The sequence below is a fragment of the Rhinoraja longicauda genome, chromosome 8, assembly GCF_053455715.1.
Source record: "Rhinoraja longicauda isolate Sanriku21f chromosome 8, sRhiLon1.1, whole genome shotgun sequence".
Lineage (NCBI taxonomy): Eukaryota > Metazoa > Chordata > Chondrichthyes > Rajiformes > Arhynchobatidae > Rhinoraja > Rhinoraja longicauda.
The window spans coordinates 52864147-52878229 of NC_135960.1; the positions used below are offsets into that span (position 1 = coordinate 52864147).

Consider the following 14083-nt stretch of genomic DNA (forward strand, 5'->3'; position numbering starts at 1 on the left):
GGATTGATATTAAACAATAATATACTCTGGGCTTTTCACCGAATACAGGATTAGTTATTAAAGAAGTGCTCATCTCGATCAAATATGACCAACATCTGAAAAATTTCTCTGTGTGTCAAAATGTTAATTGACAACTAATAATAACTAATTGATTAACTTATATGAACCTTGCATTTACCATCTACTTAAGGTTATTTACAACTTGTAATAAATGTTTTAACACTTCATCAAAACAACTGAATATGAGGGCAAACCAGTTGCATGCATTTATAAAAATCATGAACAGAAATTGGACTTCAACTTTCCAATCTGAAACTTAAATAGTGTGACCTCAGCATCACTTAAAAGGAGCCAGGACCTTTTGATGGGATGCTGTTCTCTGGCTTGACGATAAAGATCTTAGAAAGATGCTTTAAGTTTTGTAACAAGCTCTTGGCAAGTAATCACGTTCTTTAATATAGCACTGAGCGCTCCGGTTCAGGAAATGTACAGGAGGATGGAGATCCCGTTTCCCCTTTGGGAACACAATGACCCAGGCAACTGCTTCGCTGCTGGGGAGAATCATGCAAAGGTCAATGGTTGCAGCCTAATTGCCAGGATAGGAGTTCCAAGCATAAAGAAAAGCTTTATGACCTCAGAGCTATCAATGTAAGAATCCCAACTCTCAGTTGCAGCTTCATGCCCACAACTCACACAATCTGCATTTGCTCTCTTACAACCACTGCACCACAATCAATTCTCTGCTCATTCTGTTCACACATTCTGTACCTTCAACCCAAGGGCCTCAGCTTTCACACATTTGCTCCATTAAACCAGAATAGGCGCATTCTCAAAATAGTTCACAGTATTGTCAAAGATGTATTTGCTCTTTCCTCATAAGGGAAGATTATACACAACAGAGGTATCAGGTGGGAATTGAACAAATCAGAGCCTATCTGGACATTCTCATCCTGATAAAAAGATGGATGCAAGATATCAGAAGGGACAAACCACAGCTGCAGTGATTGGCATTGTTGTGTATGTTGATTTCCAGATGTCTCTACACACTTTACTCTGCTTTTCCTTTCGTCAGTTTTATCCTATATACTCCAGCTACTTTCATTTGTCACTGGTTTTTAACCGCCACTCCTGTCTATGTAAAAGTTAATTTACTCTTCTCTTTTGGTAGAGTTACTGCCTTACAGCGCCAGAGATCCAGTTTCGAACCTAACCATGGGTGTTGTCTGTACAGAGTTTGTACATTCTCTTCGTGAGCCATTGTGGGTTTTCATCGGGTGCTCCAGAAGAGCTAATTTTTCTTTCAGCTCATTGCAGGGTTCCCTAAAGCCAAGAATTCATGGATAACATTCATGCTCTTTCATATAGCTTCCTGGTAATCTCTTGTCAGGAGTGCCTGGCTGTAATTCTAGGTATTAATGGCCCAATTGCACAAGAACATGCCTCCTGTGGGTACTATTCTGTACTGGCCCAACCTACACCCTCCGACCAATGAAGAAGGCACTCCAGCCCATCTACTTTCTTAGAAGTTTAAAGAGACTCGGTACGTCAACAGATACTCTATCAAACTTCTACAAATGCCTGTGGAAAGTATCCTGTCTGGGTGCATCAAGGACTGGCATGGCAATTCCAAAGAACAGGAGTGCTCATCATAGGCACTGCCCTCCCCTCCACCAAAAGCATCCATATGAGGTGCTACCTCAAGAAAGTGGCATGCATCATCAAGGATTCACACCATCCAGGAAATGCTCTCTTCTCATTGATACCATCAGGCAGGAGGTACAAGTGCCTGGTTCAGGAATAACGACTTTCCCACAACCATCAGAATCTTGAACCAACCTGCACAACCCTAATGCGATTTCAGTCACAGAACACACCGTGTACCTGTTTTCGAATTGTGTTTTGCGCTCAGGCTTGTTTTCTGTTTACTGTCATGTATAATTTAAGTGTTATTTATGCTCCGAGTTGATGCTGCTGCAAGCAAGATTTTCATTGTACATATACTTTACATACTTGTGTACTTGACTTGACTCGCTTGGAAGAACTCGTCCGCACATCATTGTAGCATCCTTTCATTTAGACACAAACTACCTTGTGGATGAAATGGCACTGCTCGACTTGTGGCCTGTCCTTCTGAAAGCTGCCTGCAAGCACTGTACCTGTTTCATTCTGACAACTGTGAGAATTTGTAATACATCAATTGGGGTTAGAAGGATCTGGGCCAAATGCAGGCAGATGGGACATGCCCAGAATGTCAATTTGGTTGTCATGGACAAGGAGGGCCCAAGGGTCAGCTTCCCCGCGGTACGGCTCTATGAATCACAATTGAAATTTTTACTCTGTCAATCCACTGTTAGGTGTTTATGAAAGTCACAAAGTATTTTTGTTTGGAGCAATTTTTTGGCTAGAGTGTGTTTAGCAAGAGGGGATGGAACACAGTACTGAGACAGAGGATCAGTCATGATTGCATTGAATGGAAGAGCAGGCTCCAAAGGCCAAATGGCTTACCTTGCTCCTATTCTCCTGTGTTTTTATTGGTAGGGAATGGTATTCTCCAGTTCAGAGATCCAATTGCAATTGCATCAGGATTATTATTTTGACCACCAATATGTATTTGCATTACATTCTTATAAATAAATACCCCTAGATGCTGGTAATAAGACATTAGAAAAAGTATCAAAGCTTGGTCAAATAAATAGTTTTTACTGGTCTTAAATGATGAGAGTAGAGATTCAGAGGATTTAGGAATACAATTTGAAGACCCCACCCATTGTAAAACACTGCTGCCAATGACAAAATAAAGATAGGCCAGAAAATACAAAAAGACAGTCAGAGAGCAGAATTTAACAGAAAGATGCAGCACAGGAATAAGTCAAAGATAGCTAATGGTGACAACTTAAAATTTGATGCCTTATGTGGGAGGGTTTGCTGCAGTGAGGATATCAGGACTGTAACAACATAACTAGGTTGAGAGTTGGTGAAATATTTGGCGAATTGAATTTAATGTGAGAAAGTGAGAGATTATGCACTTAGGTTAGGGGAAGATTAGGGTATGACATTTACAACTGGAATTCATAGGATCATCATCTTGGAGGATGGTGAATTATCTGGAATTTTCTAACTTGGAGGGTTATGGAGACTAGAGCAGGATATTTAAAGAATTAGTAGATACATTTTTGATAGATCAGGGAATTGAGGGCTATGGAGAAATAGTACAGACTTGAAAGGGTTTAGCTATGATTAATTTAAGTGGCAGTACATTTGAGGAGTCGAGTGGCCTCCCCAGCTCCTAGTTTCTAATGATCTTATGTAGGAATTGGGAATCCATATTAGCCAGTGAAAATAATGGTATTGAGCTGTTGAAGCCCAGTGTGAGATAGAATTATGAATAACACAAGTTTGCATGAATTGCAGTTTAAATGAAAATGTCTGTCAATGTAATAAATATGCAGGTGCTAAAGGCATGAATAAAGCTCTTCCAACCGAAGGAGACAGATTTAGAGGTTATGAAAATTAATGCTCATTTACACAGATAGTATAGTTTAATTTAGTTTAGAGATATAACGCAGAAACAGGCCTTTCGGCCCACGGGGTCCACGCCATCCAGTGATCTCCACACACTAACACAATCCTACACACACGAGGGACAATTTACAATTTTACCAAGCCATTTAACCTCCAAACCTGTATGTCTTTGGAGTGTGGGAGGAAACCGGAGAAAATCCACACAAGTCACAGGGAGAACCTAAAACTCCGTACAGATAGACCCGTAGTCAGGAACGAATCTGGGTCTCGACAAGAGGTTTCTCAACTCTCCAAATGCAAAGGATCTGACGAATATAGTTGAATGAACAGGTTATCGGCATGATGGAAAGGATGTTGCCAATGCGATGTGTATGTTCAGAAAGCCTTTCATGAGAATACACAAGATTATCAGAAGCAAAAAGTACATGAAGCTAGAAATAACGATAACATGAATTGGTAGTTCATTGCAAACTAGAAGAGTAGAGATAATTAAATATTGTTTAACTAGCAAAATGTAAGTAATGATATTTTTCAGGGAACTATATTTGAGCTCCAGAGCTTTTTCCGATATTTATTAATTACTTTGACAAAGTTACCTATGATAGCACTAAGTTAGAAGCCACAGTAAGCATCATGGAGGTAACAACAATACATTATGGAGGGACATGGGCAGTCGAGTAGTTGGCCCAAGCTATGGTAGATTGCATTCAATGCAGGAAAATGTGATGCCATCCGTTTTGGATCTACGAATATCAAATCGGTATGTTTTCCTAGCAGCGACAGAGAAAATGATGTGTGGAAAGTAAAGGTATTTGGGTGTCATTGTTCTTACATTACAATATCATGAGTTTTGTGTCAGAGCTATCTTGATCTTCAAACACCTTTATCATTCATCATGGATGAAATCCACCCTTCGTCCAAAAGAGTACTTCATTACTCAGATATGCCTTTACTGAAAGTGGCTCCTGAGATATGCAAAGTAGCCTATGGTGACCAGCATCACGTCACAAACCTTTATTGTCACAATGGTTTTGGATAGTATGGGATGGCTGGTAGGAGACCTTTGTTTTGTGGATATTGAGTGCAAGGCCCATCCTCATATACCCGAGTAATAAATTGACGATGCCGACTTCGGGCTTGGCCTCTGAATATGTGCGCACTGCAGCTCAACTACTGGAGTCTGGGTGACCTTGGATGTGGACTGCAATTGCCAAAGGCTGAACAGTTTCCAGTAGTCTCATAAACCAGTTCTATTCACATGGGATGCTTTTTTGGAAACGAGCTTCAGAACTGTGGAAACACTGAAAAATGGTCAGGGTAATGAATGATGCAGCCCTGCTTGATGTGGCCTTCACTCTACTGTGGACCTACTGATTAGGATTAAGAAGCATTCTATCATGAAACAAATGCAAGATTGCAACAAATTACTGTGGGCAGCCATATTTGAGGAAGTTGCTTCACAATTCAGGTTGACTTCCACATTGGCAGGCCTCAGTGTAGATCAACAACAACATCTCTTGACCATCAACGCAGGTGCATCTCAAGGTTGCTTGCTTAGTCTGAAAGTAAGCATCCAGGTACAGCAGGCAATGAAGAAAGCTAATGGCATGTTGGCCTTCATTGCAAGAGGATTTGAGTTTAGGAGCAAGGAGGTCCTACTGCAGTTGTACAGGGCCCTTGTGAAACCACACCTGGAGTATTGTGTGCAGTTTTTGTCTCCTAATTTGAGGAAGGACATTCTTGCTATTGAGGGAGTGCAGCGTAGGTTCACCAGGTTAATTCCTGCGGGACTGACATATGATGAAAGAATGGGTCGACTGGGCTAGTATTCACTGGAATTTAGAAGGATGAGAGGGAATCTTATAGAAACATAAAATTCTTAAGGGTTTGGACAAGCTAGATGCAGGAAAAATGCTCACCATGTTGGGAGAGTCCAGAACCAGGGGTCACAGTTTAAGAATAAGGGGTAGGCCATTTAGGACTGAGATGAGGAAAAACCTTTTCACCCAGAGTTGTGAATCTGTGGAATTCTCTGCCACAGAAGGCAGTGGAGGCCGATTCACTGGATGTATTCAAGAGAGAGTTAGACATAGCTCTTAGGTCTAATGGAATCAAGGGACATGGGGGAAAAAAGCAGGAACAGGGTACTGATTCTGGATGATCAGCCATGGTCACATTGAATGGCAGTGCTGGCTCAAAGACCTGAATGGCCTACTCCTGCATCTTATTTCTATGTTTCTATGTTTCTCGTCCTCTACTCTTTACATCCATCATCGAGTTGCTGAGCTCAGTTCCAATGCCATCTATAAATTTGCTTTTGACACCCATGTGGTTAGTCAAATCACTGGTGGTAATGACCTGTCCTGGGATGAGCACATGGATGTAATTTCAAAGAAGGCACGCCAGTGCCTCTACTTTAGTAGAGGTTAGAGAGGTTCAAGATTCAATTTAATTGTCACATGTACCAATTAAGGTACAGTGAAATTTGAGTTACCATACAGCCATACCAAGTAAAAAGTGAAAAAGGCACAGCCACATAAAATAATATTTAACATAAACATCCACCACAGCGGAATTCACATTCCTCACTGTGATGGAAGATAAAATTCAATCACCTTCTTCTTTGTTCACCCGTGGTCGGGACTGTTGAACCATCTGCAGTTCGCTGCTGCCGACTGTCCTATGTCCTCACGTTGGGATGATCGAAACTCCGGCGTTGGGACGGTTGAAACTCTCTCCGCAGCTTTGGAGCTCCCAAGTCGGCCTCTTCTTACCAGAAACCGCGGGCTTCAAGGTGTTAAGGCCACAGGCCCCATGGTTGGAGCTCTCCACAATCGACCCTCGGCAAAAGATCGCAAGCTCCAATATTAAAGTCCGCGCAGCGCCCGCGGCTTGAAGCGCCAGGTCGGTCTCCAGGAAAGGTCGCACCTCTCCACGATGTTAGGCCGCAGTGCGGACGGAGATACGATACGGAGAAAAATCGCATCTCCATCGAGGTAAGAGATTGGAAAAAAGTTTCCCCCAATTCCCCCCCCCCGCCCCCCCACATAAAACAAACCAAGAAACACTAAAACATACTTTAACACATACTTAAAATAATAAAAAACAGTAGAAAGGACAGACAGACTGTTGGCGAGGCAGCCAGTGCTGGTGGCGCCACCCAGTGTTAATAGGTTCGATAGGTCTCCGAATACTCAACCAAGCTTCTGCAGGTATACTGTCGAAAGTATCTTGGAATGTGTCCAGAAGTTCAAAATCATTTGCACAGATTTCAGATGAACTACATCCAAATTATCATGGCCACTCAGTTCCTTACAGATTGGTGAATCTACTATGCCATTGCTTATGGTGTTAAATTTACAAGACAGCTTTATATGACAGGTTTCCAGCACCCTCAGGTCCAGAGCCTTTCTGGATTATCCGTTTGATAATATACAATTAGGTCAATATTAAAGACTGCGCTAAAGGGAACTATGAGCCAAGAGAGGGGAAAGGATAGAAATCTGTGAGCAAAGGAAAACAATAAATGCAATAAATGCAATAGTTGTCAGGAGGAGTAAGCAGCAGGCTGGCAAAAAAACTAATTTAGACCTTGGGTCAGGGTGTTGTAAAATAAGGATTTAGCACACTTGTTAAAACAAGAACTTTAAAAATAAAAATAAATCATATGAATTTATGATAAACTGCGATGAAATGGGAAAGCACATGGGTTGGTTAAAACAGTTGGTGAGAGCAGGTCATGACAACTGAAAAGCAGAATTTAATCATTCAAAGGATGGAAAATATTGTTCTTAAAGGATTGAGGAAAGTGCATCTGTGGTGAAACAAATTAATAGATTACGATGCACACTGAATCAATAAATGAATGGTGACCACTTTACGAATTAATAAGTTAATGGAAGAGCAACCAATCAATAAAGTAAGGAAGCAGTAGGCAGCACTTAAAGATATAACCACTGTTGATTTTATAAAACAACAAGCATATCAATAAATTATAAGGGCAGCAATGAATGGATATTCTTCCCTCTTTTTATTATTGCCTTTTTCAACACCATGGTCACCAGATGCATTTTGCAGATTTCACCAAGTAAATTTTTATAAGCAGACCTGGAAAATGAAGAGGGAGGGGAGGGAGGGGGAGGGGGGAGGGAGGGAGGGGAGGAGTGGGGGAGGAGAGGTTGCAGCACCAATGCAGGAGAGGTTTGGGCCCAACGGGTCCACTTGGTCTACATATATTATTATATTACTAAAATTCTCATCTTGTACATTTGTGGGTTTGTGCTTATATTTGTTTTCAAACTACAGCCAAAACAGTACAAGATAGCGCAATAATTTTAGGCCCACCCTACTCACCATTCCCCTGCGGTCTCAATAAATCAAATTTTGTTACTTTTTAAAAACAATTAACATAATAAACTTTAATAAATGCGCTCCCCCCCCCCCACCGGGAGAACCAGCGCCCATCCCTGACGTTCCTCCCGTGGTGCAGCGCGGCGGCAGAGGGTCAAACGAGATGGCTGTCGCCGCCGTTCGCCGCCGCTGCAGGAGAGGTTTCAGGTCTTCGGCTCGCTCTGGCCGCAGCGCTGGCTGCACGGGGCCGAGGGGAGTGGCTCCCCCTCCTCCCTTGCCCGCCCACGACCCTGGGGGACACTCCCCGGTCGTCAGTTGGGTGAGGGTTGCCGGGCCCACAGGAGAGGCTTGCACCTAACGGGAGTTGCCACGCCCGCAGGAGAGGTTTGCACAGAGGGTTGCCAGGACCTGCAGGAGAGTTTTGGAGCAGTTGGGGAGGGTTGCCGGGCCCGCAGGAGAGGTTTGAACCCAACGGAGGTTGCCGCACCCGCAGTAGAGATTTGGACCCAACGGTTTTTAGTTTATTACTAAAACCCTCATCGTCTTAACATATATATTTGTTCCCGAAGTACAGCCAAAACGGTATACGATAGCGCGACAATTTTAGGCCCACCTTACTCAACATTGGCCTGCGGTTCAAATGGTTGTTATATATATATATTTTTTCACTTTTTAAACTAAAAAATAACACGTTTTAAACTTTAATTTGATTGCCTCTCCCACCTCCCCCCCACGTGGGGTCCTGATTGGCTACCTCCATGTTTGACGTCACAATGGGAACCCAACGGGTCAACGTATGCGCAGTTGGGGCCCGTTGATCTAATACTTAGGTAAGATGACCGCCGGATCCGCGCTTGCGCAGTTAGGGGAGGGTTGCCGCTCGGAGGGGGGCGGTACCCGCCTGAGTGACGGGAGTGGCGGCCAATGAAGGAGGGGGGGGTAGGGAAAGGAGAGCTCTCCTGCGCACGGGGCCGAAGGGCGAATGGCTCACTTTCCCTGCCCTCGGGGCAGTTATAAGGGGGGGGTTGAGAGGGGATGGTGGGTGAGTGTTGTCAGTTGGGGGAGGGTTGCTGGGTTTGGGCAGAGGATTGCCGGAGAGATTTGAGTCCAACGGGTCCACGCCCAGCTAGTTACAATTAAAAATTTGCAATGAATTTTCAAGCCTTTGTACAAGGCCAGAGGCAGCCACAACCAGACCTTTAGGACAACAACCAATACATTACATCCAAAAGACAGGTGAAGGGGAGCAGACTCCAAATGGTGATTGGGCCTGAGGCAATGTGTTCTGGGGTCTTCTGCTCAGAACAAGCTGAGAGCCTTTCACAGATGTCATAAGATTGCAGAAGAATCATGGCAACAACCTGATCCAGGCACTGGTACCATTTTTTCTATGTTATCATCCAGGCAAGGGATCACAATAATGTCTGCATCACCTGCTAGATAAGAGGACTGATCACTGCCTAATCCTCCCTCGTCTATATTGATCTGGGTATAAAACAATAGCAGTAAGAAAATCGAAGTTGAAGATGCAAAGTGGGAACCTCCCTTCATTGCACCTCCATTGGGCTCAGTGGAATTTAAGCAGTAGACTTTACTGCCTCGGACGTTGAATAGTCTGGCATTGCAATAACCTAGCAACAAAATGGACAGTCAAACATATCGGCATCCGATCTTCGATATAAGTAAGACAAAAATACAATGCTCACAGTTTTAAGTGGATACAAGTTTCCTCCCAGTTTCTTAGTTAGTTTCTAAAGTCACTTATGCATTTGCTATTTTTTTTTTCAAATGCCTTATGAATTGTATCACTGTCATTGGAGATGATGTTCAACAATGTACGTACATTCTGTGAAGTTAAAAATTCTGGCCTGGCAGCTTAACTTCTTTCGCACCTAAAATTAGAAAGTTCCAAACTTGGTCACATTAGCCCTTCAACACGCCTTATGTACGTCAGTTCAGTGATGTTCTCTCACGTTTGAGCTCTGCAACAGTGCACAGCAGTAAATCATTCCTTGAACGAAGCACAAACTGACACTGCCCAAGTCACCCTGTTCCACAAATAATGGATGATAGCTGTGGAAGAATCTGGCCCAGACTCTTCAACTTCCGAGGCTGTAAAGTCTGTAGCTTAAACGCAAACAATTCTGTTAAACAAATTTAAAAAGGATTGCCAAAATTTCTGTGAACATTGAAATCGCAAATAATATTTTGTATGAAATTATTCTTGAAGCTTACATAAGCTATTATTTAAATGATCAGTTTGCTTTTAATATACTACTTTACATTTTAAGAGGGATAAACTGAATACATGACAGATAATTTTCAAATATTAAAGCCGCCTCCACACAACTCGCACTTCTGACATTTGAATGTTTTCCATTCCCCATATTTGTAGGATAAATTTAGCACTCCACTGATTTCTCCACCATGGCGGCGCTGCCATAGCAGCTGCGGCTTACCTGCGGTCCATTTGTCTTTGTGTTTTGTTGTTTTTTTGTGTCTTAATTGTCGATGTGATGTCGTGTTTTTGTGTTTGTGTACTATGTGTGGGTGTGGGGGGGAGGGGGGGAACTGTAAAACTGTAAATATGTGTCCCTTCCGAACGGAGACCCGTCCTTTGTTTTCTGGGCCGTGTCTCCGTTCCTGCTGCGGCCTACCATCGGCCCAACTGGAGCTGGCGGCCTCCAGGGCTCTGGTTCGCAGAGGCCGCGGATCGGACTAACCATCGGCTGAGGCTGCGGGAGCGGCTGCGATTCGCCTTAGGCTCGGGCCGCGTGGATGCCGACATCGGGAGCTCCGGCAGCGGCAGCGTGTTCGCCTGCCCCGGGTCGCGGGGCTTGGGTCGCGGACATTTCACCGTCCGGTGCGGCCTAAAATAGGCCGCGGGATTTTTCTCTGCTGGGCGGGGGCTTCAATGTCGGGAGCCACGACCGCCCCGACGTGCAGCAACAGCGGCAGCGACAGCGTGTTCGCCCGCCCCGGATTGCGGGGCTTGGGTCGGACCGCTGCGGACCTTTCACCGTCCGGCGCGGCCTGCAACCACAACAACCTGACCGCGGGAGAAGACGGCAGGGGAAGGGAAAAGACATTGTGGCCTTCCATCACAGTGAGGAGAGGACTGGAGGAGACTCACTGTGATGGATGTTTTGTTTTGTTTTGTGTGTTTTTGGGGTGTGTAATTTGCCTATTTTAATGCTTTATTGTGTAATCTGCCTAATTTAATGCTTTTATTGTTGGACTGTGGGTGACTGAATTTCGTCCAAAAAAATCGTTTTTTTGGATGACAAATAAAGCTATCTTGAATCTTGAATCTTGTTCTGAGTATTATTATAATCATTGAATATTCCAGCATGCTTCCTATTCTTCATCGGCATCCATATCCAAGGTGTTTTTCCTTCCTCAAAAATTCTTATCATGTTCTCTGAAAACTGAACATTCAATTTCAAAATTCTTGTTGTTATCCATAAAACTGGCATGTTGAGTCCTTTATTTACCTTCTAATTACCATTAGACATATTTTCCAATACCAGTCTCAGACTTGGCTTCCTCTATCCACTATTTTCAACAGAGCCTTCTGCCATTTTAGAGCCACACCTGTATAGTGCTCCCTCGACCTTCCCCCTTCCCGAGGGCCTCTTCAAAATCAATATTATTTAATCAACGCCCATCAACTCAATTGTTGCTTTTTGGCATTAGGCTTTTCCACTGTAGAATTTTGAGCGATTTTAATACATTGATACTGTGACGCAAGTACAAATTATTGATCAATACTGTATTTGCATATTTTTCTACCTTCGTGAAACAATCTTTGCATGTATTATATACGATCATTAAATTATTGTGTGAAATTGTCATTTTAGAAGTTCTATAAACACTTCCCCCACTATTTTTTTTCTCTGTGGGGATAATACTCTTTCCAGAAAAAGTGAATTAGCAAGATACTTCAAAGTTAAATTTTAATTAGCTACTTGTAAGATTTGGAAAAATAGCAATCTAAGTTTATTTAATCATTTTTAATTACATTCTGAACCCTACTGAAAAATTTATAATTTTTCTCTAATCCATATAATTTCATAATATTTAAATTATTATAACACATACATTTCAAAAGACTAAAATTGGAAACTTTATGTGCAAGAGTTTGGCTGCTATGCATATAAAATTGATTCAGTAAGACCAAGATGATGATTTGCAGTAGAGAAAAGGTGAAATTCTTATTTTTTGCATTGTAGAATTAGCATGTAATAAGGTACAACTTGAATAAATAGGAGAGGGGTGATAATTTTTCAGGTAAAAATGGCTGAATCAGATGTCTACTAAACTAGTTTTTGTTTATTTTCTTTAATTTTAAAGCAACAGAGGTGAAGGGTGAATTGAGGGACCATGCCAGACTGAGGGAAAATGTTTTTTTAATGCATATTAGGGCATCATAAAAAGGAGGCCTGGTAACTGAAAAGTTGTGCAAAAGCGTACACAAAAGGCTAATTGAGATTTTGAAACCGCAGATTTAAGCAGGCAAAGGACAATAAGCACCAATGAGAGCTACAAAATATGAATAATACGAATCTTCAGAAAAAAATCCTCAAAAAAATCTAAGTTATAAAGATATATTCATAATTAACATTTCCTTGTGTATTCAAAGATTTTAAAATGTAACATTTTTAGATCACATTTCAAATACAATTTAACTTTTCCCTACCGTATATGTTAGATTCAAACAATAAATCTTACAATAACTGCACTCATATATTTTTTCAGTTTCCCTATTTTAGCGCAGCACCTGCATTATGTACTTAATGCAATACATTATTGTGAAAGTATTTCAATGCACTGAACTACAATAATGTACCCCAAAGTAGGAATACACAAGTTGTTGTGCCATTACCACATTGCTGCAGGATCACTCAAGTTACTTTAATTTGTTGCTTTATTTTTGTATTGGATGATTAGATTATTTAAACTACATTACAAAGTAGGTCAGCTCTAAAAATATATAACAATCATGTCTAAATGTCACAGAGTGAAGTATAGGGCTGGATACGGAGAAAATATAAAGCATCTTTGATCCTTACCCTTTCTTCTGGAGTGTCATCCTCTTTGGCAGATTCGGGCTCTGCTTGAACATCTCTGAGGTCTGGAAGACATTGTGTGTTTGTAGGTTCACGATTTAAAGTTGTATAGCCAATGTGTTCATAGATTGGATTAATTGTCATCTTGGCTATATATTCTGCCGCCTTAGTCTCAATGTACAATGTAATCAATCCGTCCGTTACCAGGTCATGAATCGACTCAAACCGTTTCTCTCCCACAAAGTGTTTCCCATCATAATAAAGACGAAAATTTCGGGTCTGAATCCCAAATCTGTTTCAAATGAAAAAAGAATATAGAACATAATAAGCAGGCTCTATCAAAAATATCAAACTACCAAAACATACACTTGGTTTTGTTCTGTGGCTGCCTTATAAAATTGGATTATAAATTGAGATTGACATATTATTCAGGACCAAATGTGTAAAAATCAGTGATGTTTACTAGTTCACCAATGTGCCCATTCATCTTAAGACATAAAAGTCTATACATTTGTAACATTGTGTATTTTCTATATATCTCAGCATGTTATTATGTATAATATGACCCTTTTAAAGTGTTTGATAACCTTCCTGTTTAAAAAAAATAAATATTGGAATATATTGGTAACTGTCTCCCAACTCAAATCAATATTTTAAGTTGATTTGATAAATCAACTTAAAATATCAGTATATGCAGGAATAATGGTGGATGGCAATTTAAAATTAAAAATACCAAATTTTTGCAAATGAAAGCATGCAAACATATTCATCTAAAGCAAACTTCGACAGTTATAAGATCAAAACGCACCTTAACTGGGGGGGAAACAATGAGAATGAGAATTACAATGAGCCATTTTCACATGCATTTATTACAACTGATACCAGTACATTTTCGCATTAGCTCGGGCTTATAATTGAAAAGTGAGGAGTATCTACGTGAAGCAACTTCCTTAAATAGGAATCAAATGCTTCTGAACACATGCAAATATTATGATCAGAATTAAATCAACAGTTGCAGCTTTAGATTTCAACAAATACATTTGTTTAAAAGCAAAATACTATGGATTCAGGAAATATAAAATTATGTCAAACAATGTTAGAAATACTCAACAGATCAGGCAACATTTATGGAGAGATAAAGT

At 41.3% G+C, this 14083-nt stretch overlaps 1 protein-coding gene across 3 annotated transcripts in view; it reads right to left on the bottom strand.

Moving 5' to 3' along the window:
• LOC144595975 (N-chimaerin) overlaps positions 1 to 14083 on the bottom strand; it is a 72511-nt gene that overhangs the window by 21050 nt on the left and 37378 nt on the right. For all 3 annotated transcript variants that reach the window (XM_078403977.1, XM_078403978.1, XM_078403979.1), the window contains one exon: positions 12945 to 13233. In XM_078403977.1, the coding sequence (XP_078260103.1) occupies positions 12945 to 13233 (289 nt within the window). The remainder of the gene's footprint in view (positions 1 to 12944; positions 13234 to 14083) is intronic.